Source organism: Macaca thibetana, chromosome 13 (genome assembly GCF_024542745.1).
Source record: "Macaca thibetana thibetana isolate TM-01 chromosome 13, ASM2454274v1, whole genome shotgun sequence".
NCBI lineage: Eukaryota > Metazoa > Chordata > Mammalia > Primates > Cercopithecidae > Macaca > Macaca thibetana.
In genome coordinates, this window is record NC_065590.1 from 8,630,763 (window position 1) to 8,657,674 (window position 26,912).

A 26,912-nucleotide genomic window follows, 5' to 3' on the forward strand; every position below is an offset into this window, starting at 1 on the left:
GTGTTCTGTGTAAAAAAGTGCAATAAAATTCCAGCCATTGGATTCTCCCCCCTCATCATCACAGACGCAGCTTCCTTTAAAAGAACAAAACCAAGAAGATTTTAAAATTTTCTCCGGCCTATTTCACTAAGGTAAGGCACTCAAATGGGCCTGGACTTGGCCTAGCTATGTCCTCCGGCCATGTTTATCTAATTAACTGCACCTAGCAAGTAACTGCACCCTCAATTTTTACAAAACCCAGGAACAGTGGCAAGGAGGGAACAAGTGAGGCTGTCAAAAATAGAAAACAAAGTGAAATCGAGTCTGCGATGCTAAAGCTCCAGCCTCCGTTGGGAATGAAGTGTAGGGATGTCCTGGTTAGTTTTGATTGATCACCCTCTTTCTGATGGGCTTTCACTACCGAGCTGGGAGGCTGCAGCTCCCCGCCTGCTCCCCAGACACAGCATTAACCAGGGGTGCCCTGACTTCCTGCCTCGCTTCCTCCTCCTCCAGCTCTCTGCCTTCCCTTTGCCAAGTCCCCCTCCTCACTCCATCCTCCTGCTCCCAGCATGAGTCCCCCCACCCCAATCCAGGCAGGCACACACAATTCAGGACATCACCACTGGCTACAGAAATAGGGTTTCTTCCCCTCTAGTCCTGATTCTCTGGGGAAAAAAAAAAATCCCAATCAAGAAATATTTATATACTGCATGCTTAATAATCACTTCTTTTCCAAGGTTTCTTCCCCCCCCACCCGCACCCCACCTTCACGATCAACAATTACAATGAATAGCATTTCCCCCCCCCACCCCTCCAAAGTAAAGTGGCTTTTGCTGTGTGGGGCTTTGGACTGAGTCCATCTTTTTATGTAATATTTTAGCAGGGTTGGATTTTTTTAACTCCCCCCCCAACATATCTTCCCTCCCTTCCTTCAAACAGTTGCTCTGTGAACCCTCTCTTGTCCCAAGCAATGAAAATAAGCTCCCAAACCTACAAGGACATAAATAAATAAGCCAAAAAGGAGGGGGAAAAGAAGAGAAAGCAGGGAAAGAAAATGAAAAAACACTTACCGAGCAAACTTCCAGGGTTAGGTTTTTAAATAAAATGTGTTTTTTAATTTTTTTTTTCAAATAAGGTGACTGGGTTGGGAGTGGAGGGGTAGGCATATTCTCAACTCTCCAGCACCGATGCGTCCTTAGCCTTCCCTTCACACTGACGCCTCGAAGCCCAGCTCTCCACTAGTCTATTATTTTCACCAAAATATATGAAAATGTATGCAAATGAAAATCAGCACTAACTGTTCTCCCCTTGTTATATACTTTGGATTTTTTTTTTCCAGACAAAACAATCACACTCGCAAAGGGAGGGGGCGGATGGGGTGGGGCAGCGTGGAGGGGGGAGAGAGGCCGGGGAGCGATTCGAGAATTAAGTACGACGCAAGGGGGGAGGAAGAAGGGGACAGACCTCAGAACAGAAGTGTATTTCTGTTATCGAGGAGCACAACGTTTTGGGGGGCTTCCCATACGCGCACACACACCCTCCTTGAAAAGAAAGAAAGTGGATCTGTTTGCAGAGGCGCTATCACGTTTCATCAGGCCACCTGAGACTGCTTTTGAAAGCGTGTACTGTGAAATTCATAGCAGTAATTTAGACAAAATCCTCACTGTATATTAATGAAAGGCGGCCCCATGGCTCTGTTCCTATCCTCCCCATTCAGTGTAAACAAAACCACGAGACTCTCTTGGTTTTTGAGCCGGATCCAAGCAAAATCGGCAGGAAAGGAAAACATGGGGTGCTGGCACCGACTATTCAAACGTCTGCACCTGGAGATCTCAGATTTATTCAATGAAATCTGTGTTCCATCTTTTATATATACATATACGCATACATAAATATAAAAAGCAACCTTTGGGGGACGCAGAGGAAAAAAATCCGTTCTGTTTGGGGTTTGGTTACCACCGCCTTTGGTATCTATACCTTGGCAATAATGGCTTTGCTAAAACCTACCTACGACGGTATCTCACCCGGCAAGCAGGAGCTGGACGAGAGCCTACATAAATTCTACGCGTCTAGTGTTAATCTTGAGATCACGCAGGGGCTGCCTGGCTGAGGCTGGGCAGGAGAACTCCTGCTTTCACTGAGTTCACTTAACTGCGCTCGGCAGAGGCACGATACAGCGGGAGAGAAGGGCAGGCCCGTTCACATTTTAATCGGAGCGCACCGGCGGCCGCTCCTCGTCTGCGTTCTGGGCCGCCGCTCTGGCTCGGGACTGCCAGATGCAGGCGCTGGCTGGGGGCGGCGGGCGCAAGGCGAGCGCACCCGCAGCTAGGGGTGCGGGGTGCACGCACACGCACGCTCATTAAGAGCCATGTATTTATTGAATGTCCGAGTTGGGTTAGTTCATTGGAAATCCCCGAGGAGGGTTCAATTTGCCCTTGTTTTCGTTGCCACTTTCTCTTTTTTCTTGGTTCGCTGAGGTTCCTCTGTGCAACGTTTCCGCTTGGCCGCGTCCCCCCACCCCACCCCACCCCACCCCCGCTTCTCTCGCCCACCGGGTGCACTCCCCCTCCCGTCCCCCTTAACTCTTTCAGCTGGGTTGGAGCTGAGAAAGCGTTTGTCGCCGCCAGCCCCATCCACCACGCAAATCCATCTGAGACAGAAAGGAAAGGGAAAAAAAAGCACCACCATGCCTAAGAATAGAGAGCGGGCAAATCCCCCACCGCTAATAACACACACACACACACACACACACACACACACACACACACGAGGAAGCGGTGGAGCAGAGAAGGGCGCGGCTAGCCGATTCCGGTTCTTTCGCCCGGCTTCTGCGGCCGCGGGAATTCCTAAAGCCATCGGGGTCGAATACACTTACGATGAATCTATGGGGGAAGGTCGGACTGATTGCTTTTCAAATACATCGCACGGCTCCGCTGACCGGCACCCTCCAAACTCACAAGGGCACGCACGCTACTTGCACGAATCCCAGAGGAGGGAGGAGGGAGGAAGGGAGGGAGAGCGAAGGAGGGAGAGAGGGGGTGGAGGAGCGAGCAAGCGGCGGCAGCGAGCGGTCCGTCTCGCACGCGCGGGCACCGCGCTGGTCCTGGGCTGCAGGTTTCCCAGATGATGGCATCCGAGAACTTAAACAAAGGGGGCCGCCGCCGGCGCGCAGCGGCTGCGGAAAGTTGCGGTGGCGGATTTCCAAGGAGCGCGGCCACGACCCGAGCTCTTGGCGATGCGAGCCCCCGCTTCCCACCCCCGCCGATCAGAGATGGGGGCCGGCTGGTGAAGGGAAGAGGAAACTTTGAAACCACTGGGGACACATCTGTCTATAGGTATTAGCTTGAATGGTACATCCGTGCCGCGCGCTTTACAAATCTCTGGCGGGGCGGGGGTAAGGGGGTGAGCAACCCGACGCGTACTAGGTGGGGTGGGCAGGTTGCTATTTTTCATGTTTCCCTCTTCGTTTTCCTTCTGATTCTCTTCCCCTCTCCCGTCCCTCCCTCCCTTTTATCTCCCCTTTCTTCCCCCCGCCCAGACCTATTGCGAACACCCAGAGCCGCCGAGGGAACGCCAACGTCTGGGCCGGACACTAAGAGTTAAGATGTGGCGGAGGGGGCGGCGGGGGGGGGGCGGGGAGGGGAAAGTGGCGAGGGGGAGGGAGGCTGGGGGACCACAGATTTCCAGCTTCTACGACGCTCTGCCTAAATTAAAAAGCAACCAATCGGAACGGCCGGAAGGGGGGCCTCGCGTCCTGAGCCCGTCATTCCGAGCCTGCCAATCACCCAGCGGGTAGCCAATCAGCGGGGGCCCTGGTGCTCGACTTCCTTGTATTTGGGAAAGTGTGGTGGTGGGTGCGCGCTCGCGGCGGAGGGTAAACATTCGACAGTCCCCGCTCGAGAGGGAGGGACAGAGAGCGAACTGTCAGATCGGAGCGAGAGCGGGCGCCCGAGAGAGGGAGAGAGAGAGAGGGAGGGAGAGGGAAAGTGAGAGAGGGAAAGAGAGCGCGAACGAGGGCACAGAGCGAGCTCCTGCTGCAACTCTGCTCCAGCACGGCCAGCGCCAGCGCCCGCCGTCGGTGCACTCTACGAGCAGTGCAACGTGCCCACTGGAGTTGTTGTGTATCAAGGATCGATCCCCTATATGCACACACACACCTCCACCTCCACCAATGCACTCTTCTTCCTCCTCCTTCTCCAGACAACTGCTGGGAAAAAAATAAAACACCAACCCCAACCGTCAGCAACAAGGTAACAGAGCGATTCGACATCATTTTTTTTCCTGTTCAATTTTTTCCTTGTTATATTTGTTTCCTAATTTCTGCCCAAAAGGAAAGATGTCGCATCAGACTGTGACTGTTGCGAGGAGAATGAAAAAGGACTCTTGTTTCAGAGGCAGCCAAGAGCTCGGGCAATAGCAACTTCAGAGAAATGCACCATCGCAAGAAGTTTTCCTAGGACAGAACAAAACTTGAAACGAGAGGACCAGAGGGGGAGAGCAGGAGCCAGCCTCCCCTCTCCGCATTCGCGAGCAGCCAGCAGCACCACGCCTTCAAGGACGAAAAAGTTTTACTACTCTAAGGGAAAACGAGTGAAATGTGTTCCTGAGGAGGAGAGGAGAGAGCGCACAAGGGAAGGAGCGGACCGGTTGCTGGTCATCCGTAATTTGGCTAAGGAAGAAAGGAGCAGCTTCTTTCTTTGTTATCTCCCGTGAAACCTTCATTTAGCAGGTGGACGGAGCCCCGCGACCCGGCAGAGTCCGGGCTCGCCCGAGGACAGGAGGAGGAGCGGGAACCCGCGCGTCCCGGGAGAGCGCCCCGAGTGCAGGTCCCCGCCCCGCCCGGAGAGCCCCGCTGGAGCGAGCCCAGCGCGCCAGGGCTGGGGGGCGGCCACGACCCCCCCTGAAGGGGGTGGCCACGGAGCGCACCCCGAGAAGCGAGCCCCCCTCCCCAGAGCGCTGCTCCTGCGGCTGCGGCTGCTGCTGCTGCTGCTGGTGACCAAGGCCGGCCGGCGACCCCCGCGCCCTGCCGAGCGGCCTTGCAGCTGCAGCCGGGGACCGCGGCGGCGGCGGCGGCGGCGGGGGCGGAGGCGGCGGCGGAGGAGGCGGCGGCGAAGGCGGCGGGGCCGGCGGGGGCCCGGGGCGGGGGCGGGGAAGGAGGGGGGGAGGAGGCGGCGGGAGGCGGGGGGCGCGGCGGCGGCGGCGGCGGCGGCGGCGGCCGCGGCTGCTGCTGCGGCGGCGGCGGCGGCGGTGGTGGCGGCGGTGGGGTGGCGGGAGCGGAGCGGCATGGCCACGGCGGCTTCTAACCCCTACCTGCCGGGGAACAGCCTGCTCGCGGCCGGCTCTATTGTGCACTCGGACGCGGCAGGGGCTGGCGGCGGCGGGGGTGGCGGCGGCGGTGGCGGCGGGGGCGGCGCAGGGGGCGGGGGCGGTGGCATGCAGCCGGGCAGCGCCGCCGTGACCTCGGGCGCCTACCGGGGGGACCCGTCCTCTGTCAAGATGGTCCAGAGCGACTTCATGCAGGGGGCCATGGCCGCCAGCAACGGCGGCCATATGCTGAGCCACGCGCACCAGTGGGTCACAGCCCTGCCCCACGCCGCCGCCGCCGCCGCCGCTGCCGCCGCCGCCGCCGTGGAGGCGAGCTCGCCGTGGTCGGGCAGCGCCGTGGGCATGGCTGGCAGCCCCCAGCAGCCACCGCAGCCGCCGCCACCACCGCCGCAGGGCCCCGACGTGAAGGGCGGCGCCGGGCGCGACGACCTGCACGCGGGCACAGCGTTGCACCACCGCGGGCCGCCGCACCTCGGACCCCCGCCGCCGCCCCCACACCAGGGCCACCCTGGGGGCTGGGGGGCGGCCGCCGCTGCCGCCGCCGCCGCCGCCGCCGCAGCCGCCGCCGCGCACCTCCCGTCCATGGCCGGGGGCCAGCAGCCGCCGCCGCAGAGTCTGCTCTACTCGCAGCCCGGGGGCTTCACGGTGAACGGCATGCTGAGCGCGCCCCCAGGGCCCGGCGGCGGCGGCGGCGGCGCGGGCGGTGGAGCCCAGAGCTTGGTGCACCCGGGGCTGGTGCGCGGGGACACGCCGGAGCTGGCCGAGCACCATCACCACCACCACCACCACGCGCACCCGCACCCGCCGCACCCGCACCACGCGCAGGGACCCCCGCACCACGGCGGCGGCGGCGGCGGCGCGGGGCCTGGACTCAACAGCCACGACCCGCACTCGGACGAGGACACGCCGACGTCGGACGACCTGGAGCAGTTCGCCAAGCAGTTCAAGCAACGGCGCATCAAGCTGGGCTTCACGCAGGCCGACGTGGGGCTGGCGCTGGGCACGCTCTACGGCAACGTGTTCTCGCAGACCACCATCTGCCGCTTCGAGGCCCTGCAGCTGAGCTTCAAGAACATGTGCAAGCTCAAGCCGCTGCTGAACAAGTGGCTGGAGGAGGCGGACTCAAGCACCGGCAGCCCCACAAGCATCGACAAGATCGCGGCGCAGGGCCGCAAGCGCAAGAAGCGGACCTCTATCGAGGTGAGCGTCAAGGGCGCGCTGGAGAGCCACTTCCTCAAGTGCCCCAAGCCCTCCGCGCAGGAGATCACCAACCTGGCCGACAGCCTGCAGCTCGAGAAGGAGGTGGTGCGGGTCTGGTTCTGCAATCGGCGCCAAAAGGAGAAGCGCATGACGCCGCCCGGGATCCAACAGCAGACGCCCGACGACGTCTACTCGCAGGTGGGCACCGTGAGCGCCGACACGCCGCCGCCGCACCACGGGCTGCAGACGAGCGTGCAGTGAAGCCAGGGCGCAGCGCGAAGAGGGCCGCCGCCGCCGCCTCCGCAGCCGCCGTCAGCACCGCCGCCGCCCCCGCCGCCGCCGCCGCCGCCGCCGCCGCCGTTGCCGCTGCCGCTGCGCCGACCCTGCACCTGGGCCGCTCCGGGCTCCAGCCCAGGCCCATCCTCCGCCCTCCCCTCCACCCAGAGACAGGCATGCCCGCCCTTGGAGGAGAGAACGCGGGAGAGACAGACCAAGGAGGCATTTTTGCAGTGCAAGGAAGGAGGGGCCAAAAAGTAAAAAGCATAATAAACACCCAGACTGTTTTATATACATGTATAACAAACAAAACCGGAAGAGAAAAAGGGGGCGATCATGAGATCTCGTTTATACTGTGGTGGTGTTTCGTTTTTGTTTTTGTTTTTAAAGAAGGGTGAAGATGCCTGACGCACCAAAACTGCACTCGTGAGGTTTTACCACCCTGAGATGACCTACACGGCAGCGGTGGACAGCACCTGCCTCGTCTTCTCCTCTTTGATAAAGAGAGAGAGAAAGTCCCCTTTCCTTTCACTTTCTCTCCCCAAAATAGCTGCCTAAAGAGATCCACGAAAACTTTATTTCCTGGGAGCGACCTGAGAGAAAACAGAGGCACCAGGTTCCATCAGGGGACGACACCGTGCTCTGGGACCCTGTTTTTCTTGGCCATATTAAAGTCATTTGGAAACAAACAAATCAACTCTGAAATGGGAAGGAGGGGGAAAGAAAACAGTCTCCAGGAAAAAAATAATTATATTGACAGCTTCTGAAACTAACAGACTGAATAGCAAAGCCAAAAGAAAAGTATCCTCAAAGTAACCTTGGAAATAAAAGCATCGGGAAGGAGCAGAGGGAGAGGGGGACGTCCGCTGAGGAGTGGCGAGAGGCCCCGGCCGAGTCGGGTCGCGGGCGGGCGGGCGGACTGGGAGCAGATCGGGGACCCAGCCAGCAAGGCCGCCGAGCCAGGCCCGGCCGCGTACCCAGGCTTTGACGGCTGCCATTCAGGGTGGACGATGCCTAAAGATTCCACCGCTAATATTTTTTTTATTAATATTTTTATTTTTTATTTCTGGACTGACTCAGATAAAGGAATTTAGAAAGACTGAGCACCAGCCGCTGCACTTCTCTGGACTTCTCTCCTCAATCCGTTGCCAACTTTGATTGAATGGGTGCTGTGGATGTGATTATATAATACTGCCATTTCCAAGCAGTGTTTTTGGTAGGTTTTAATAAACAGACTTTTCAAAAGACGGCAATATAGAATTGTTAGATCCGTTGTTGATCTAAAAATATTTGCTTTATATTTTCATTAAATGACTTCTTTTAATATTTTATTCAGAATACTTATGAACTGCTGCAAAACGGTAATTTATTTTTCCCCAGATCTTGTATTACGTGTTTTTTTCAGACGAGCACAAATCAAAATGAAATGAAAATATGGACAGTTGTTAGGTAATAAGGGTATCTTTTGATGTGATCATTTGATTGTAATTTAATTTGAGTAGTGATTCCGTAAGAGCTGATCGAGAAAATAAATTTGTTAGAATGAAATAGTCTGTGTCTGATGCGTAAACACTGTGTGGGAAGAAAAGAGTTCTTTAAGAAATATTTTTTTACTAATGAAAATCCTTAAGTAATAGCGTTGAGGAAGTAGAGCCTGCTCCACTTAAGGTACTTTTGGAAATCTAGAGTAAAGCATAGGCATTGCTGAGACAGCTAGTATTTTAACATCGTAGTCACTCCTCGTTAATCCATAAATTCACAATATTTTTCTCTCCCTTAATTTTAGTGGATGTCTTTAGTGTTTTTAGGTGAGATTGCCTAAATATTAACCCTTTTCTTGGAGATACCTGTGTTTCTTATCGGAAGATTGAACGATATCACCAGTAAAAATGAGCCAACTGGTTATTAATGGTTAATACAGCCCCTCACCCCAAGTTCAGCTGCTTTTTTCTTCTCCTGCCCCCCTCCCAACATGTTCCTCTTTTCTCTTTTTCTCAAGACTATAGTTGTTAAGAGTTGCCTATAAGTCTTATAAAATATTTTGATATCAATTACTTCCCGTCAATAACTATATGTAATTAAATTTAAATTATTAAGCTTTTGGGGATTTTTTTTCCCCCTGTAATGAAAGAATATAGTTCTAAAATCCTGATTATGGTCCACACTGCATATCGTCTGTGCAATCACCAACTCAGACTTAAGGTTCTATATTTCTGTGTTTTTTTCTCTCCCCAGTATGATTCTAGATCTTCTTTACTGGTGCTGGGGATTTTAGTTTTTAGGTCACCTTTTACCTAAACCCTGCAGAGTGGTCACATTGATCAAGTTAGTGTTTCAATATTTACAATGTGGGGAAATGAAAGTGTAATGCCTCAGGTTGGAGTACTTAAGACGCTAAAGGCTCTGCTTAGTTGAGTCCCTATATATTGTACTTTAAAAAAAAAAGTATTTAGCAGTGATAGAGCAATGATTTTATAGACCAATTTCCCCCAATCTCACTTAGCTGTCACTCACTTTTTTTCCTCCTTCTCTCATCTTCACTCCCTCTCCCTGTGATACCAATGCAGGGGTTAAAAAACCCTGAAAACTGTGAGACCAGCAAGGAACAGTTATTTCTCCCAGACAGGCCCTGTGTCACTTTCATAAATCAAGCCCAGCCAGATGGCCATGTATTGGGTTGCATTATTTTAAACACCAAATCCTACTAAAAATCACAATCATTTTGATTTGTGAAATCTGAAAAAGGCCACATATATTAAACAGAGAGAAGAAAAAAAATGAAGACCAGAAACCACAATTTACTTTTCTCTGCCTTCTTGTTCCCTATTTCTCTTGCTGCTGTAATCCCTATGCCCAGCAAATTTACAACCTGGAGTGGGGGTGGGGGAGAAGTTCACCATTTTGGGGGTGTCTAGAGAGGCAAGCAAAAAAGTCCTCGTGGAAAGCTGAGGACTGGTCAGGTTGTTTTTATGTGGTGGATACTACTGGCACGTGAGATGGAATCTTGTTTTTCCTATGGGAATGGTGGTGGTTGATTAGACAAGTAATGGGTCTATTAAAAAAATTTTGGGAGGTATCTACTTACTTGATTTAGCTGACAACAAAAGAGCTAACATTAGATTTCACACTGTTTTCTATTAAAAAGCAAACTTTGCTGATTACTTTGGAAGAATCCCTGATTTGGGGGTAGCAGAGTAACTTTTAATTGGAGAAGCTAGGAAAGCAAACCCATTTTGTTTCATTATTTGCATTTTATAAAGTGAGCTAATGCTTGCACTCCATTTTTTTAATCAACCCTTTGAATGTAATTACAAAATGAAATTCTTGGTTGAAAAACAAAAGAGGGCAGATATAACTGAGAGGTTTTGTGCTAAGGCTTATATTGTTACACATGTAAATAATGAAAATATTGTTATATATCACCAGATCTTTTTAATGAATTTGGTCATTGTGTTCCTTTGCAGCGCAAGTGTCTTGTGCTTCGTAAAGCGCCCATTTGTTTCCTCCATTTCAATCCAACCCCTCCTCCCCTTCCAACCCAAAGGAAAGTGACAAAGTTCTGTTCCATCAGCCTTGCTAATCCCAAGCTAGGCCCACTTACAGTTTACAGTCTCCTTTGGCTCTTGATCAGTTGTCCAAGCCTCCGTCGGTCACCTCACCGCCACAACCATTTTCCCCTGGCAAGTTTGTGCGATAAATCATTCAAGGTGTATTGAAAATAGTCACTTTGCTGTTGTTGCTCTGAATTTTTTTTTTTTTTTTTTTTTTTTTTTTTTTTTTTTTTTTTTTTTTTTTTAGTACTTAGCCAAGGACTACTTCTTTGTTCCAGGTAGAACTGTTCATTATTGATCTTAGCGATTGCCTCTGCTGCCCTATAGCCTCCAGTGTTTGCTCATGACCATGCTCATAATCTGTTTTGTATGAATGGTTTTGAACATTCAGAGAATAATTGGTTCTAATATTAAATGCAGTATATACTATTGATAGTTTTATCGATAAGTGTAATATTTTAAATAATTTTAACAATTAAATTTGTTTTTTAAATTATATATTTGTAAAGTATTTATCCTGTTGAAAGCAACAATATATTGTTGTATTTATTCGTTTATTTTTGTAATAAATGATCAACCTCTTCAAGCTAAATCAAAAATGATACTTTTATATATTTATACAAAAATGTACTTTAAGAGATGGGCATATTTGCACTAATTTGTATGTAAATTGAGTAAAATCCATTAATAACTTGTAGCTTTCAGTACTAAATTGAAGGAAGAAACATTCTCTCCACATGGAGTGTAGTTTGCCCAAGTTCCAGGGTAATTAATCAACTCTAAAATGGATGCAACAAGTATTGGCACTGGATGCAGACTTGAAATTAATTATTTAAAAGGTGGACCTGATTGTTTTTTTAAGGCAGAAAGACAGAAATTAAAGAATTTGCTTCTTTCATGAAATGCACGTGGCTGGCTGCAACGATTAGAGCAGATGCTGTGTTTCAGTGATATCCTAATACCTGACTGTGCTCAGACATCTATGTTGGGAAAGGGAGTTGTAATAAGAGTTGGGAGTTTGCGGTGACCCAGAAGCAAGGTGATGTGAAAAAAGAAGAGTTGTGCTATACTGAAGAAAAAACTTTAGATGATCCATAAAATGACTGTGAGTGGAGAAGCCCTTTGTCCTAGTCCAGCTACTAACAGCATAAGCAATCAGCACAGGTGTTGTTGTTGTTGTTGTTGTTGTTGCTGCTGCTGCTGTTGTTAAGAGTGATGCATTTGAGAAGTGTGAGGCAACCCCTCAGGCTCTCCAAGTTCTGTAGGTCAGTTGGTCATCTCAGCTCCTCAGGGCTGCTGGTCTGAGGGCCTGAAGTTCACCCATGTGACCTCCTGGGTGCGGGATCCCCATGGCAGGCTTGACATTGATTTCAATAAGGAAAGCAGAGGGCTCTGCGTTTGCATCCTGAACTTTGTAGCCTAGGAAAGGAAATAGTGCGCAGGCTGGAGGAGCTGGGGGTGGGGGCGGCGGAGATAGCAGGACGGGTACTTGTGTAATCAGATTCTTTGATTTTGTTAGCCTGGCTCATGGCCTATTAATTAGATTACTCTCTCTTTCATTCTTGATTTCACATCCGTGTTTGTTCCTGTATCCTAAAATGTGGGCGCGAGCTTGGCGAGCAGGAGCCTATGATGTCACTGCCGGCCAGAGGCGGCCGCCTGGCCTTCTGGCGGGCTGTGGGCTGCGTTCTTGATGAGTCCGGTCTTCCTCAAGGAAGAGTTGGCTCTGGAAGTGACCTCAGAGGGGTCTGGGAAGAGGGCAACAGTCATTCTCGTGGCGGCACGATGTGTGCGCTGGTGTGTGCGCGCGCGTGCCGTGTGCATGTGGGTGCGCGTGAGCGGAGGGGAATGCGGAAATTCGCAGTCTGGACCCCGAAGCCCTAGGGGTACGGGCGACTGGGTCAGGTGGAAGGCCTGCCTCTGGTGAAAACCCGGGATCAGAAGAGGCGGAGGGGGAGGGGGACCCGAGGCAGCCGGGTGTCCAAATCTCGCTTCTCTCCGGGAGGGAGGGCAGGGCTGGGCGCGGAGGTGGGGCGGTGGCGGTCGCGGTGGGGCGGCCGGGTCCCTGCTCGGCCCGGCACGGCCGGGCGGCCAGACTGTGGCAGCTGCTGCGGGTCCCACAAGTTGTTTTCCTCGTGGCGACCATTCAGCAAAACGCACGAACCTTTCTCAAAGATTTAAATTTCGCGGATGAATTACCATACACCGGTTGCTTAGCAACTAAATTCAAGCAGGGCTAAGAATATGCAAGCTTTTTGTATTCTCATTAATAAAAATGCCACTCTGACACAGCAACCCGACTTTGGATCACTGCAACTTCTGTAAAAGCCGTAGGAGAATACAAACCGATCCTGCCTTTCAATTACAGATCAAAATGGCTTGAAACGCGATGTTTTGTTCATCTATCTTCCTAAAAAGCGATGTAAAAAATAACGGCTTTCAAGAGCAGTAGTAAATTCTTTTTTTTTTTTTTTTTTTTTAATGGAGTTGTCTATCGGGGTTACTGATAATTGTCAACTGAACCCTTTTGAAACACAGGTTTAAATAAACCTTTTCATAAACGTTTCCACTCTCTCCCTCAGTCCCTCCTACCCTCTGATCCTGTTCTTCCCCAGCCTCGTAATAACAATTATTATTATTATTATTCTGGAAACACTCAGGCCTGGGGAACCCTAGAGACTAAAGGGCAGCCAGCAGAGTAATAAGCAAACCTGGGGGCTGGAGAAAGTCCAAGGAATTGAGGAGCCAGGGAAAGGGAAACTTCTGAAAGTTTCCTTGGAAGGTTGAGGGAGTTGCTGGAGGCTGGAGGCGGCTCAGGTCCCAGAGGTTCTGGCGATAACTTTCTGGGGGGCTTGTGGAAAGAAAGGTAGAAATGCTTGTGGGTCTCTGCGCGAAGTTTGCGGATTTTCCGTTCTGGGGGTGCATCCTCCTCCCGGGAGAGTTGAGTTGCCGCTCCCGCTGCTGACAGTGGAGTTCAGAGGGGCTGAGTTCAAGGCCTGGCTGACCCGGACTCTCTCTGAAATCCACCTCTCTGCTGCCCAGGGCCCTGGAGTCCTGGAGCGGAGGACCAAGTAAAGACGGATCTGGACCCGTGACCCCTTGGGTCTTCCAGGATTGTGGCCCAGCCCACAGACCAGGGCCTGAAATTGATGTGGGGGACGTACTCTGTTTGTCTTCCCGAAGGATGCGCCGCGTGGAAGGAGATGCGCAGACTGGTTCCAACCCGTAACCTTTCGCTGGGGTCCCCATGTGCGGGCAGAAGAAGTCAGAGCGGAACAGTCTAGTGCACTGGCTGGGCTCATTGTTTGGGAAGACACCGAGGTCTAGGCAGCTGGGATTGCGTAGCGGAGGCAAGGCCGGAGGCGGCCGGCGGCTTTGTGGAAGTTTCGCGCCGCCAGGCCCTGCGCGTCTCACTGGGCAGTGGTGTTCTTGGGTAGCCCCCGGCGCTTGGCCCACGCCTCCGCTTCCCGCGTGTGGGAAACTCGAGCACCCTACAGGCACCGGGGTAGACTGCCTGTGCCTGGCCCGGTGACGGTCCCTCCCCCAGGCCCCGTCTCCGCCCGAGGACTGCAGGCCTAGGCCTACGGGGAAATCCTGAGACCGCGATGTGCGGGCTCCGGCAGCTGGGCAAGGCAGGGACTGTGCCCGGCAGGGACTGTGCCCAGTCCTCCCGCCAAGGAGATCGCACGCCAGCTTCGCTTCTGAAGCTGCAAACGGAGGCAGTGGTCAGCCCTAGAAAGATCCCGGGACAAAGACGAAACCCTAGATTAATCCCCATAAGATTCCTGGGGAGCTACTTCCCCTTCCCCCCTCACTTTGGCAAACAGGAGAACTTTAGAGGTGCCGCGTCCCCAAGTCAGCCTGGACTTTTAAACCCCATAACTGACTCCATTTAACCCGATTTCTTTCTAGTGTGTACCAAGAAACAGTGGAACTTAAACAAACCATAAGTGGAGATATTTGATGTATTATAACATGCTCAGAGGCATTAGAGTTCCTTTTTTTTTTTCTTCCAGTAAAACATACATAATAAACAGGGAGCCATTTATTTACAAATACAAATGTCCTAGACAAGCCACATTCCATGTATGTAATTCATTAATGGAATTTGTTCCTTTTTCTTCCTTTGGAAACAGAAATTTTAGCTTTTAAAAATGGCTTGGGTCTTGGGGAGGGGGGTGGGTAGGAAAGTAGTTTACCTGTTCTTTGAAAAGGGAGCAGAAGTGTCCAGCCAATTCCTGCTTTGAAAGAATGCTAAACAATATAAAATAACCTTTTAAAATAGAGAGGTGTTTGTTTTCTTTTTTACTCCTCAGAAAAGAAGTTTCTTAGTTGTAGTTGCTGTTACCAGAATTGCCCAGTGGAAATGGGTTGGTAATATCCCCCTAGTTGACAAGTGCGTGTGGTGTATGTGTGCACGCACGTGCATGTGAACAAAATTGCATTTTAAATGCCTTAAGCTGGATGGGAATATACGAAAACTGTATCTGTAAAATGTATTCAGTTGTCACAGTTTTAGAAATGTCTGTGGAAATGTGCCCACCAGCCTGCCTCCTTCCTGAGAGTTTATATCTAGGTAGAGTGTTAGGTGATGACTTCCCAGTCACCCGTATGGCCAGGATCAGTTACCTGGTGAAACTGAGTCTGGTTTTTAATTCAAGAAGTTTTCTCTAAGGGAATCCCCTTTCCCTATAAGTTGATAGAGGGGTGTTGTTTGAAGGAGAGTTGTCCAGAGGAAGGTGGAATCAAGTGTGAATTATCTGTGTGACCCAATGAGCAGTGAATAAATATGAAAAGTGCAGAATACACCTGAGGTATGTCTGGGGCTTTGTAAGGTCCCAGCACTAGACATGATTACATAGTACAAAAAGAATGATCGCTGCTGCCCATGTTTCATTATTGTAGCTACAAAATAATGGAATGAACATTGAGAGGGAAGCAAAAACTTTTTTAAATTGTTTTTTCTTTTAAAGAAAAGGAACAAGAGGTGTTCTGATGAGCTTCCTGGGAGACCACCCATTAGCTCTGTCCTCCAGGACTGCCTCTCTGCATAAGGCAAGCCCATTTAGTCGGCTGGAACATTGCACACTGAAATAGAATAGGTGTTCTTTTCAAAGAATTTTCCTTGAGCCAGCAAGAAAATAAACGGTGTCAAAACCCACCACCCTCACTGTATCCAGGTTTAGACAGGGAAACTTTGAGGTGTGAGTGGGGCTAGCCAGATTTGTTCCTTTCTGCCCCTATCAAGGTCTCAGAAGGAGGGTGAGTCTGTTTCACTTACATTTCCAAGGTTGAATACTCTCCTGCAGAGTTAAAAAATAAATTAAATAGGTCTAATCAGAAAGGATAGTATCACCCAGAAACTGACCAAATGAAAAGAAATGTCTTAGTAGCTTAGTCTTGAGAATCTTTAGGTGACAATAGTGAAAAAACCATCGTAGAACAAAACAACATCTACGAACTATTTTAAATTACCATTTCATGGGGAGAAATCTTTCAAATTTCAAAATCGCTCAGGCAAGCCTACTGATTCGACTTTGTACGCCTTAAAGATTTCTGCCAAGCAGGGCTTTAAAAACGTTTCCCTACTGAAAGAAGGTCTTTAACTCTTCCAAGAACTATTTAATAGTTGTCCTGAATGTTTTTAACGAGAGAGGGAGGCTAAGTGAGCAGCCTTGAGTCCCACACAGCCTGGGGGAGTAGAAGTGGTGGACACCCAAAGGCACGGAGCAGCCTGCACCTGAAACGGGCTTTCTGCTTCTCAGTGAGGAGGGGCGGCCAAGGTCAGCAGTATTTACATATGTACCTGATCCCAAAGGCTTTCCTCTATTTATCAAAGAGGAGGGACTGCAGGTGAGGGGGTGAAAGTGAGGGGAGAGAAAGACCAAAAGAGAGATCAGTTACCTTTCCCCTTTGTTCCTGGGCCTTGAACTGGGGCTTCAAGGAGGGGAATAAAAGCCCCCAGGGAATGAAGCTTCCATCTCCATTTGCATCATCCTGACACCCCCGCCAGAAAACCAAGTGCTGGCTGATTTGGGGCAAAATGGTAACTTGAGGAATCCCAGTGTGAGTGTGTTACATAACATACAGAATCCTCTGTGGGGAGAGGTGCACTCACTTGATTTTCTCCAAATGACTGTGTGCAGGCGGAAAGCCCTAGAAAGAAGGAATGAAGACAGGTTAAATAGGAAGACTGTGGGGAAATGGGGAAACGTGTAGCCATATATGACAGGGCACATGTAAGCTTGTGTGCAGGTAAAGTTATACCTCCACCATCCGTGTGCCAGAGCATCCTTCAGAGATCCTGCCTAGAGCTGCACCTTGGCTAAGTAGGACTCCGTACTTTACAATGGTGGTATGGTGGGGGCAGTGGTACCCAAGACTACTGGGACCTGGTTGTCTTGTGGGGCAGTAGGAGCCAGGTCTGTTCACGACTGTGTCATCCTCAACCAGCTCTTTTTGTCAGAACCCTCAAATCCTTAGCCTGGGCGGGCAGGTTACCCCCTCCTCTGTGCGCCCTGCTGTGCCCACCGCAGTCGCCCTGCGGTGGCAGGAGAGCTACTCATTCAGCAGTAGCAGTATTGCGCCGCTGCAGCATCCCGAGGTCACATTCAGAAAGCCGGTTCTTCCAGGACAGCATCGCCCCAATACTGCAGGCGGGGCTAACCGTGCTTATCTGCCCCAGGCACGGAGGGGAGATTGTCACCAACGGAAAAGAGCCTTGCAGAAGGGGAGCTGAAAGAGGGCGGTTGATCCTGGGCAGATCCCCTGCGCCAGGCCCTCTCCGCTGGGGGCGAGCCGGGAGGGAATCGAGGGGTCCGGGAGGGGGAGCTGCTGAAAGCGCGCAGGCTGACAAGGCTATAACAAAGGCTTCCTGCAAAACTAGTACTAAGGATCTTTAAAGGATCACACACCTTGCAGGCGTGTCCCCAGCTCCCGGGACGCAGAGCCCGCTGATTGTTCTCCCGGGCTCCGCAGATGTGCCCGGGTCGTCAGAGGTGTGGGGCTGGATGTCCAGAGTCTCGGCCTCGGCCCCTGCGCTCCCACAGGCCTGCGCTGGTAGGGGTAGGTGCCCGCGCCTGGGCCCGCGGGTCTTTGGTCATGGCTGTTCCCCGGGAGGCTCAGTTACGCGGCAGCCTTGCTGGGCAACATGCCTCGCCCTTGGTTAATCCGGGAAGGTCGCGGGCTGCAATCTGGCCTGACGAGGCAGGCCCTGAAGTTTCCCCGCTGGGCGAGCAGAAGAGCGTTCGAGAAGCCGGGAGCTGGTGGGGCTGGCGGGGCGTCTGAGTCACCTGAGCTGCAGAACGGACGCCCCCACGACAAGCTGTGAGCACTCACAGCGGCTAGTTGGGCATTTCCCAGCAGCCAAGGCTGCGCACTCCGCCCCTGCTGAGGTCCCCTTTGGTTCCCGAGGACCCAGCTCCTCCAGTCCCTCTACTCGGCGCCCCTTGCCGCCATAGAATCCTGGGGCGACCCTGGGCCAGGACCTCCAGCTGATGGGTAGGAATTGGTAGGAAAGGATTGGCGCCCCAGCACCGGGAGACTGGAAGAGTTGAAATCAATGCAGGAGAACAATTGGGAAAAAGTAAGAAAAAATCACCCGGATGACCTCCAACTTCACCCCCACACCCCCACGGGATTCTGAAGGCTCCTGCGCAGGTCCTACAGGCGTCTAGAAGTTGGTGGGAGAGGCGCTGTTCTGGCACCTCGCGGTCTCAGGAGTGGGGCTCAGTACAGAGCAGGCGGCAGTGAGGAGCTCAGGGCCCGAGTTCAGGTCTAGGAGCAGGTGCAGGAACCCATAAGGCAGGAGTGTTTCTCGTCCGCCGACAAAGTGGGTGGTGAGAACACAACTCTGGGAAAGGGGTAGGCGTGGATGTAAAATATAGTCAGTGACTGTTCCCCTACTTCTTGGTGTCCCCTTTCTTGAACTCAGCCCAGGAGAAGCTCAGAAGCATGGCTGCAGACCTGCAACTTCCAGCCGCGGGCACCCACCGGCCAAGCCTCTCAGAGCCCAGGTCTGCCAAAGCTGGTTCAAGCCCTCAGGCCAGACCTCCAGACAACTTCCCTATCCACCCCCTACCCCCGCTGACCTGGGGTGGGCTAGGGCTTCCACCTCCCTAATGGCTGCTGCCTTGGGGCCTGCTCTGAAATTCCAGCCGGCTGGTCTGGCTTCGGCGGAGGAGGGGGAGGCAATGAGTGACACAAGCCCCCACCCCTGGCTACAAACAGTGCAAATGAGATGCATTTAGGCTGATCACGCTACTGTATTTTATGCAACTTAATGTGTCTATGTCTTGTCAACTCTTCTAGTCAGGAAGAATAGCAGAAAAAAAAACTTCAAAGATTTTCTATGTGTGTGTGCTTTCCAACTATAATTCCATATAGGGCGGTGGGGTGAGGGTGGGGCTGCTGACATGAACAACATTATATAAACCCTCCTAAAATGCGATCTTAAGACACAAAGAAAGAAGTGAAAACAGGTGGGGATGGTGGTAGTATTACCTTAGACACCTAAGGGTTCAAAAACCTCAGTGGAGTGAAATGGGCCTGGGGTATTCTCCCCTTGGTGCCTCCCTAGGGACAAGCCTCTTTGGCCTGGGTTATGGCTGCTGGCAAGAGACCTTGATGAAATTAAGTGGATTCTGGCTGGGAAAAGTTTAAAGATGTAATATTTCTTTTAAAGAAACAAACTCATTTATATTTATTTGGGGACAGGGAACAGGTCCTGAACAATGTGTAGGTCCACCTAGGGGAGTGTCAAGGGTGCCCTGGGAGAGGATAGGTTTCCTGACACAAAGGAGGCCCTGTATGGGCGATGGAGTGTCTGTTCTCCTCTTTATGTCCATTTTCAAACAAGTTGTAAGTAGAGGAAGCTTGCCTTCAACTCTCACCAGACTCTCCCACCAGGTGTCCTGGGAACTGAGTGATGTGGGTCTCCTGTAAGGTAAGTGGAGCGGGTGCCAGGTTCTAGGAGACAAATAACTTCTGGTATTGTGCCCCAGTCCTGCTTGTGCAGTTCCCCATGCACTTTGGGAGAGCTCTGGAACTCCCTGTAGGACAGCTGGACAGGATCACAGAGTCAATAAACCCAGAGCCAGCACCACCGCCAGCCCTTCAGGCTTCTTTGCCTCTGACACCAGAAAGGGGAACAACTGATTGTCTCTGCCCTGTTCAGGAACTCTGCCTCCCCCCACCCCCATAAAGGCTTAGTGGTAGGCAGAGCCCAAGCTGAACTTGTTTGCTGGGAGTCCTTGCTGGAGGCAGCCTCTTGTCCCCTCTTTCAAGGGGTGTCCAGGGTCAGCAGAAAATTTGCTTGAGGGGAGCCTCTGGGTCCTCTGAGTTCTCAGGGTGCCTCTTGGTGCCCCAGAACAGAAACGAAATTGTTGTGGACACCTGAGGCTCTCCTCTTTAGAACTGCCTCTGGAGTCGACTGTCCACTTAGAGAAAGTGACTAGCTTCACCTTCAGGACTCAGGGCCATCATACATAAGCTGCCCACAGTCTGGGCCAGGCCAAAGAGGCTTGTCCCTAGGTAGGCACCAAAGGGAGAATACCCCAGGCCCATTCCATTCCACTGAGGTTTTTGAATCCCTATGTGTCTAAGGTAACACCATGCCATCCTGTTACCTGTGCAGGATTCCTTCCCTGTTGTATTTCTTGGCACTGCCTGAAGTGTGAGCTGCTCCACTGCAGGGCAATTAACTCTGACAAATAGAAATGAGGAGGGGGGATCATGTGCTTCACATCAAGAGAAGAGGCCACCCAGTGCTCAAAAAGTATCAAAACTTTTCGCTGCTTAGCAGAGGAGTGTGCTTGTCACTAGCAGCTCAGGTTTCTGCCATGCAGCCTGGGCATTTCCATACCAGCCTGGTAAACACATCAGAACCAGATGCTGCTGCGCTGCTGTAGGCTTCCACCTAGGAGGGAGGTGAAGGGGAAAGATCCCAAGCCAGGGACTTGAAGTTCATTGTTCCAAACACTTCTTGTGTCCTGAAAAGCTGAACTATGGGACAATAAACAGAGATGACCTACATCAAGATGAGCTGCTGGCTCCTCCAAGAGCCCAGCTGCCCCCAGCCTGCTTCATGGTGACTAAAGAATTCCTACTAACTGCCCCCTCCTTTCTTCTCATGGACTCCAGCAGGAATTTATTCCCTTCCTCCCTCCAGGCCTTCTCCTCCTATCCCAGAATGAACGGGACTTCCATGTGGGATAAGAAGGGGTGTCAATCAACAGGCAAGGAGGGTTGGCAAATCATCTTCAGTAATAAACCCGGCTACACAGTAGCCTTTACACCTTTTCTTTTCAGTCACGTAACTTATGGCAAGTTAAAGGCATTTCAACTCATGAGCAAAAAGAAAATTCAAAACATAGGCCTAATTCCTTCTTTCTCTTTGCTGTCTGGATTCCCCATTCTTCATTTCCTCACCTTCGAAACATCCCAATAGCCATTACCCCATCTGAAGAATTAAAACACTTGTTCCTTAAAATCTTCCAGGGTCTGCCAGATTGTCAGAGTAACTGAAGAAAGCACCCCTGCCCCATCCCAGTTCTGCATCCAAACCAAGTACCATATATTGTGTAACCACCATCATCAATTACACTTTGCATAACTTGGCAGAGCCAGAAAGGAAGACTCCATTATTTACTAGCAGTAGCAATACACTTTACTGAGAAAAATAAGTTCAACATTGACCATGAATACCTACTGGAGAACTCTTTGAAAACATAACTTCTGTCTTTTTTAACCTCTTATTTTGGGGAAGGAATGCGGTAAAAATCTTAGGTAGCAGAATTTTAAAACAGCTTGATTACCTCAATCGGGTTTGGAGTCCTCAACTCCAGTCATTAGTAATAAAGTCATTAATAGTCATAATTGGTATTTAATTGCTTGATCTGATTGGTGCTTTATTCCTGACTCCATTTAGTTTCATGGAGAGGTACAGGTGGTGCAGTCAGTAAACGGAAGCCAGCCATTTGCAGGCAACTTTTCAAGCACAAGGGAAAGTACTTTTGTTATATTTGCAGACATGTGTCTCACACATTTCCCCCCTGCTTTTGGTAAACTATCTAAGAATAAACATTACAGATCTGGGTTTTAATTTCTCCAGATGGGATCATAAAGTACCTAGGAGGTGTGTGTGTGTGTGTGTGTGTGTGTGTGTGTGTGTGTGTGTATCATATAGAATTGAGGTCACATGGCTGCTGTTCACACTGCAAGTCAAAAAGAAACTCAGTGCTCAATGCGAACGCAGAAAGAACTGAACAATTGAACCGCTAGTGGAATCCAGTATCTGGGCAAGTTCACTTTATTCCTTCGCAGGAAGAGGGTCAGCAGCGGCCAGCGAAAGTTTCCCCCGCTCTTTGAAGAGGGAGATGAGACCTGCCAGACCTTCCCACGCGCGGGCCGCCTGGGTTTTGGGGCTTTCGTGACCTCTTCCCTCATCCTGTTCCCCACCCCCGAACACACACACACACACACACACACACACACACACACACACAATCTTCCTTACTCGAGAAACTTGGTTTCAACCTGGCTTCCCTTTTCAAAACCCCCCCCGAAGAACCTCCCCTGCAGAGATGCCCTGGGCCCATCAGCTGCGCCCTCCCTCTCCTATGCCCTGAGCCTCCTGTCCGCTCCCCAGTGCTCTGGACTCACCCGGCACGGTCCTTCCATTCCACACACAGACAGGAAACCGGCCTCTTCGGGACAACATTTGAAACCACATTTTATCAACATCATCAAAGACCAGAGCACACACTTCGGGTTCTGAGCTCCGGAGCCCGCTTCTTGCAGAAAACCGGGTATGGGGGAAGGGCCGCAGGGGCGAGAAATCCTGCTTCCAACTGCGATTTCAGCTTTCTTATGGAAATGAACACGACGGCCCGTTCGCCCCGAGCCCCCCTCCCGTTCCCAGCTCCTCTTCAGTCTACCCTTTCCTCCCGCTAACCCCCGCCCTCCCCGTCCCCGAGTTCCCGCGGCGGTCAGGCTGGTGGGGACGCCCTCGCTCTGCGCCCGGGTCTCGGCGCGCGCGGAAACCCGGACCGTGGGCTCCCCTCCGCCCCGCTGGCCCGCGCACGGTATTAAATATTCATAGGGATGCTACTTTCTTAAAGGAGAACCTACCGCGCAGGAAAGTTCACAGCCAAGGAGAGGCACAAAAGAAGGTCTCCGCGCTGGTTCTCGAGGGAGAGGAGACGCATCCCTTCTCCTGGACAGTGCGCGTCCAGACTGGCATTAAGGAGAGGACTAGGCGATGGGATCAGTTATCGTCAAGTCACTTATTTTAGAGGGGGTGGGAGAAGAGGTGAACTTGGTGCTGGAGAGAAAGCGTGCTCCTTAATCACCCGTTATTTTAAAATTAGCTGTCGCATCTGACGCCCTAGGGTCCCCAAGGGCCTTTTCATAAGAGAGTCTGTTTAATGTAATTGGCTTTGGGAGCCAGAAAGTTTGCCCTGTGTTTCTGGAAACACGCCCACGCAGTACGCTTAGGAAACTTTACACTGAACGATTGCCTTGGAGCGGCGAAAACCGCTACAACCAAACCTGCACCTGCCCCATTCTCTTAAAAACAGAGCAGCGGCTGTGAGCGCTGGGGCGGTAAGGGCGGAGAAAGGGGCTGTCGTGTGCGTCCCAGCTCTCCAACCCGCACGTCCGGGACTCCTTTCCGCCCGCGCACCGCGGTCACTTGCAGCCAGCGCTGGCTGCTTGAGCCCGCGGCCGGGTCGCCCGGCTTCTCTCCGGGATAGTGGCCAGGGCCTAGGCGCGAGCCCAAGAGGGAGAGCGAAGGGAAAAGAAGGAAGTTCTCCGCCGGCCGCGCAGCTCCTCCCGTGAGCGCGCTCCAGCCCTGGGCCGGGCCGACTCGCGACGGGGCCAAGCGTAATGCCAGGCGACTCCCGTGCCCTGTGCCCAGCCCCGAGCGCGCACTCGCATTCACACACATTCAGACTCACACCCCACGGTTCTTTTTGTTCCGGGCCAGGAGCACTTTCACAAGTGGTTAGAAAGTCTTGGGCGCCATCTAACGGGAGCAGCAAAAAGTTGACGCTGGGTGGAGGTTAGGATCAACCAGGAGCCCAGGATGGGCGGAGGAGGTCCTCTCTCACTCTCTGCGCTCCCGGTCTTGACCCCCTGCCTCCCAATTACCACCACCAAAAACATACACACACACTCGAGAACTGCGGAGCCTCGGAAAACCTCCTTGCCAGGGCCTGGGCAGCTCTGGGACCCTCCCCTGAGCCCCAGGCTTGCCTGCCTTCAGCCGTTCCCTAAGGCGCACACAAGAGGAAGGGTCGTTTTGCGCCTGTCTGAATACGGCCCCGGTGTCCTGCAAGCTCTCTCTGGGTTTCCTTTGGCCTGTGATGGAAAGTCCGAAGAGGCCCGGGGCAGGCGCACCTGCTTTTGGAAAGGAGCAGTCACGGAATTAAGGAGTCTGCAGCCAGAGGGGCTTTTAGAGGAGAGAGAGGGAGTTCAAAGAGGATAATGGCAAGGAAGCAATTGAGGACTTGGTCCAGCCGTGGCCCCAGGAGAGCTGAAACCTGCGGGTCTCCTGGGAGGAAGGGGTTGTGTCCTGAAGAGCTGTCCTGGGGATTGGGAGCTGCTATTTGGAGGAGCATCACCAGTGGTGAAGCGCAGGAGGGACCTCTGGAGAGGACAAAGGAAGCTGGACACAGGACAGAAGCACCGAGGGAGTTACTCGCCCATCCAGAGGGGGCTGGAGCTTGAGGAGGTGCAGGCCGCCCCACCAGGATACCCAGCCACTGTGAGGGCCAGTGGTCATGGGAGGGAATCGCGACCATGCACTCCTGTTGGGTCAGCGTGTGGAGTCTGAGAAGTTAGCAGAACGGGAGTGTCCCTGGCCAGATGTGAAAGCAGGAGAAGGGCGGAGAGGTGCCAGTAAGGCCCAAACCCTTTCTCCTGGGACCCCGCAGCTGCCATTGGCCCTGGAGTTGAACACTATGGGGGACTTATCTTTATACCTCCAAGCAAAGGGTGAGGCATCCGGAGGTAGCTGGGCAGGTGGTTTATTCCAGGGGAAGATGATAGATCTCACCAGTCCATGCTCAAAGCTGTTAGAGGACTGAGGCCTTCTATCTGTCTTCCTGTGTTTATACACAGATTAAAATACCTATTCTTCCTCCGTCACGAATGTTATGGAGGTAGAACACGGTGTCAGATGTTCAAAACACTTTTTTATAGTAGTAAAATATATATGACATATAATTTACCATTTTTACCCTTTTATGTGCATAGTTCAGGGGCATTAAGTACATTTACATTGTTGTGCAACCATCACCATCATCCATCTCCAGACCTTTTTTGTCTTACAGATCTGAAACTCGCTACTCATTAAGTAATAATTATAATTCCCACTTTCCCCTGCCCCCAGCCCTTGGCAACCACCATTCTACTTTCTGTCTCTGTGAATCTCACTACTCTAGGGACCCCATGTTAGTGGAATCACACAATACTCATCCTTTTGTGACTGGCTTATTTCACTTAACATCTTCCAGGTTCATCCATATTGTAGCATGTAGCAGAATTTCCTTCCCTTTTAAGGCTGAATAAGACCTCATTGTGTGTATTTACTACGTTTGGTTTACCCATTCATCTGTCCACGGACACTTGGGTTAGTTCCCACCTTTTGGCCATTGTGAATGATGCTGCTGTGAATGAGGGAGGGCAAATGTCTCTTGGAGTTCTTGCTTTCCATTCTTTTCAGCATATACCCAGGAGTAGAATTGCTGAATCATAAGGTAATTTTTTTTTGTTTTTTGAAGAACTTCCTTAGTTTCCCCCAGAAGCAGCACCATTTTTCATTACCATCAGCTGCGTACGGGAGTTTTAATTTCTCCACATCACCAACACACCAACACTTGTTAATTTTTGTTTCTTTAGTAACAGCCATTCCAGTTGGTGTAAAGTGATATCTCATTGTGGTTTTGAAACATTTTTTTTTTATAAGAGCAAACGTACAAATACAATGAAATAAGACTTGGCAAATTAGCTACAAGTTTTAGCAGAACGGATATATCCCAATACTTATTATAAATCTCTTTTAACTTTTGTTTTGTTGCGTTGTGTTTTTGTTTTGTTTTGGTTTGTTTTATGTTTTTATGAGACGGAGTCTCACTCTGTCATCCAGGCTGGAGTGCAGTGGTGCAATCTTGGCTCATTGCAACCTCTGTCTCCCGGGTTCAAGCGATTCTCCTGCCTCAGCCTCCCAAGTAGCAGGAACTACAGGTGCACACCACCACACCCGGCTAATTTTTTGTATTTTTAGTAGAGATGGGATTTCACCATGTTGGCCAGGCTGGTCTGGAACTCCTGACCTCGGGTGATCTGCCCACCTCAGTCTCCGAAGTGCTGGGATTACAGGCATGAGCCACCGTATCCAGCCACTTTCAACTTTTGAATCTAGCTTTAGAAACAGGAAGAAGAGAAATGACAAAGAGATGGAGGGGTGCACAGAACGAACACTATTGGATGATTATATCTAGGCCCCTGGTTCTAATCAGAAGCTGGAAGTTCAAAGGGCTATATTAATAGTGAGTGCTCTTCCTTTATTTCTAGAAAGTGACCAGAGATTCACCCTCTCTTAAGTGGAGAAGAGAGAAAAAAAACTGTTCTTGTCTTCTTCCTGGATTCCTTGTTGTATTCAAATTGAAATGGAAAGAAATACTGGTGCCTTAGACAGTGGCCATGTGGGTGATTGGTGGAAATCTTTGAAGTCCTTTTTCCTAGAAAAGGGCCGAGTAACAGCAACTGTGCAAGCAGGAAGGTTGTCATTCTATGCCTGGAATTCCCTGGTTTTGGAGCTCTCTCAGGGACAAAGTGCCCCTCTACCTCCTCACATGGCTGTATTTGCCAATACCCCACACCAGGCTTACTTAGGATTTACGGGGAGTGTATCTACAAAATGCTCTATGATCCTTTTTCCCCTTTTTTATATTAGTCATTGCTTTTTATAGCCTTGGGAGACAGGTTTGTGTTTTTATTTCCCACATTTTAAGTGAAAGTATCCAGAGCGGGCACAAAATAATAAATGTAAACGACTGTGGAGACGGGGTCGTGGCTGCGGCTCCCAGCCTGAGCTTTGACTTGGCGCATGGAACCACACTGTTTCTTTCATCTGACAGGATGGTTGGCACAGGCCAGAGATGAGAGAAACCAGAGCAGCAAGCCTTGGCAGAGACCTCGACCTCCCTTCTGCCACCAGGCCAGCTTTGCCACTTGCTGAACCACTAGAGCTCTGTGCTGCTTTCACTCTTCGGGGTTCAGGGGGCTTGAAGGAAGGGGATTGGGAACACCCTTGGACAAGGTGTTGCAGAAACAGCACTCAGCACCTCAGCCTGGCCCTCCCCTGTAATTGTTGCATCTGCCTCCAAGGGGGAAGGGTGAACTGCACATCAGGAGGGCCATAACTTAAGACAAAAGGGAAAATCGTGACTGTGGCATACACACACATACACAGTCATTGCCTCTTCCCTTGTTAAAGCTACTTCCACAAGAAAGAGAACCACACAAAAGGGTTACGTTTGGGGGCACTGGGACCCGGAGACCCTCTCAGCTTTCTGA

General features: G+C 51.3%; 1 protein-coding gene and 1 long non-coding RNA gene across 4 annotated transcripts in view; one reads left to right on the top strand and one right to left on the bottom strand.

Moving 5' to 3' along the window:
- The window catches only part of LOC126933942 (uncharacterized), a 46,369-nt gene extending 43,435 nt beyond the window's left edge, over positions 1 to 2,934 (bottom strand). For 2 of the 3 annotated variants that reach the window (XR_007718768.1, XR_007718769.1), the window contains exon 1: positions 1,050 to 1,241. This is a non-coding gene — a long non-coding RNA (uncharacterized LOC126933942). Of the gene's footprint in view, positions 1 to 1,049; positions 1,242 to 2,854 lie in introns of those variants that run through there. The other variant, XR_007718770.1, reaches the window with a different exon arrangement.
- Positions 2,935 to 5,253: 2,319 nt separating this feature from the next.
- On the top strand, positions 5,254 to 6,765 carry POU3F3 (POU class 3 homeobox 3). The gene has a single exon (XM_050754194.1). The coding sequence runs from the start codon at positions 5,263 to 5,265 to the stop codon at positions 6,763 to 6,765; it is 1,503 nt and encodes a 500-aa protein (XP_050610151.1). The 5' UTR covers positions 5,254 to 5,262.
- Positions 6,766 to 26,912: the final 20,147 nt, after the last annotated feature.

Excerpts from the sequence above, each read along its gene's own strand:
- POU3F3 (XM_050754194.1), top strand. The coding sequence starts at position 5,263 with ATGGCCACGGCGGCTTCTAACCCCTACCTGCCGGGGAACAGCCTGCTC.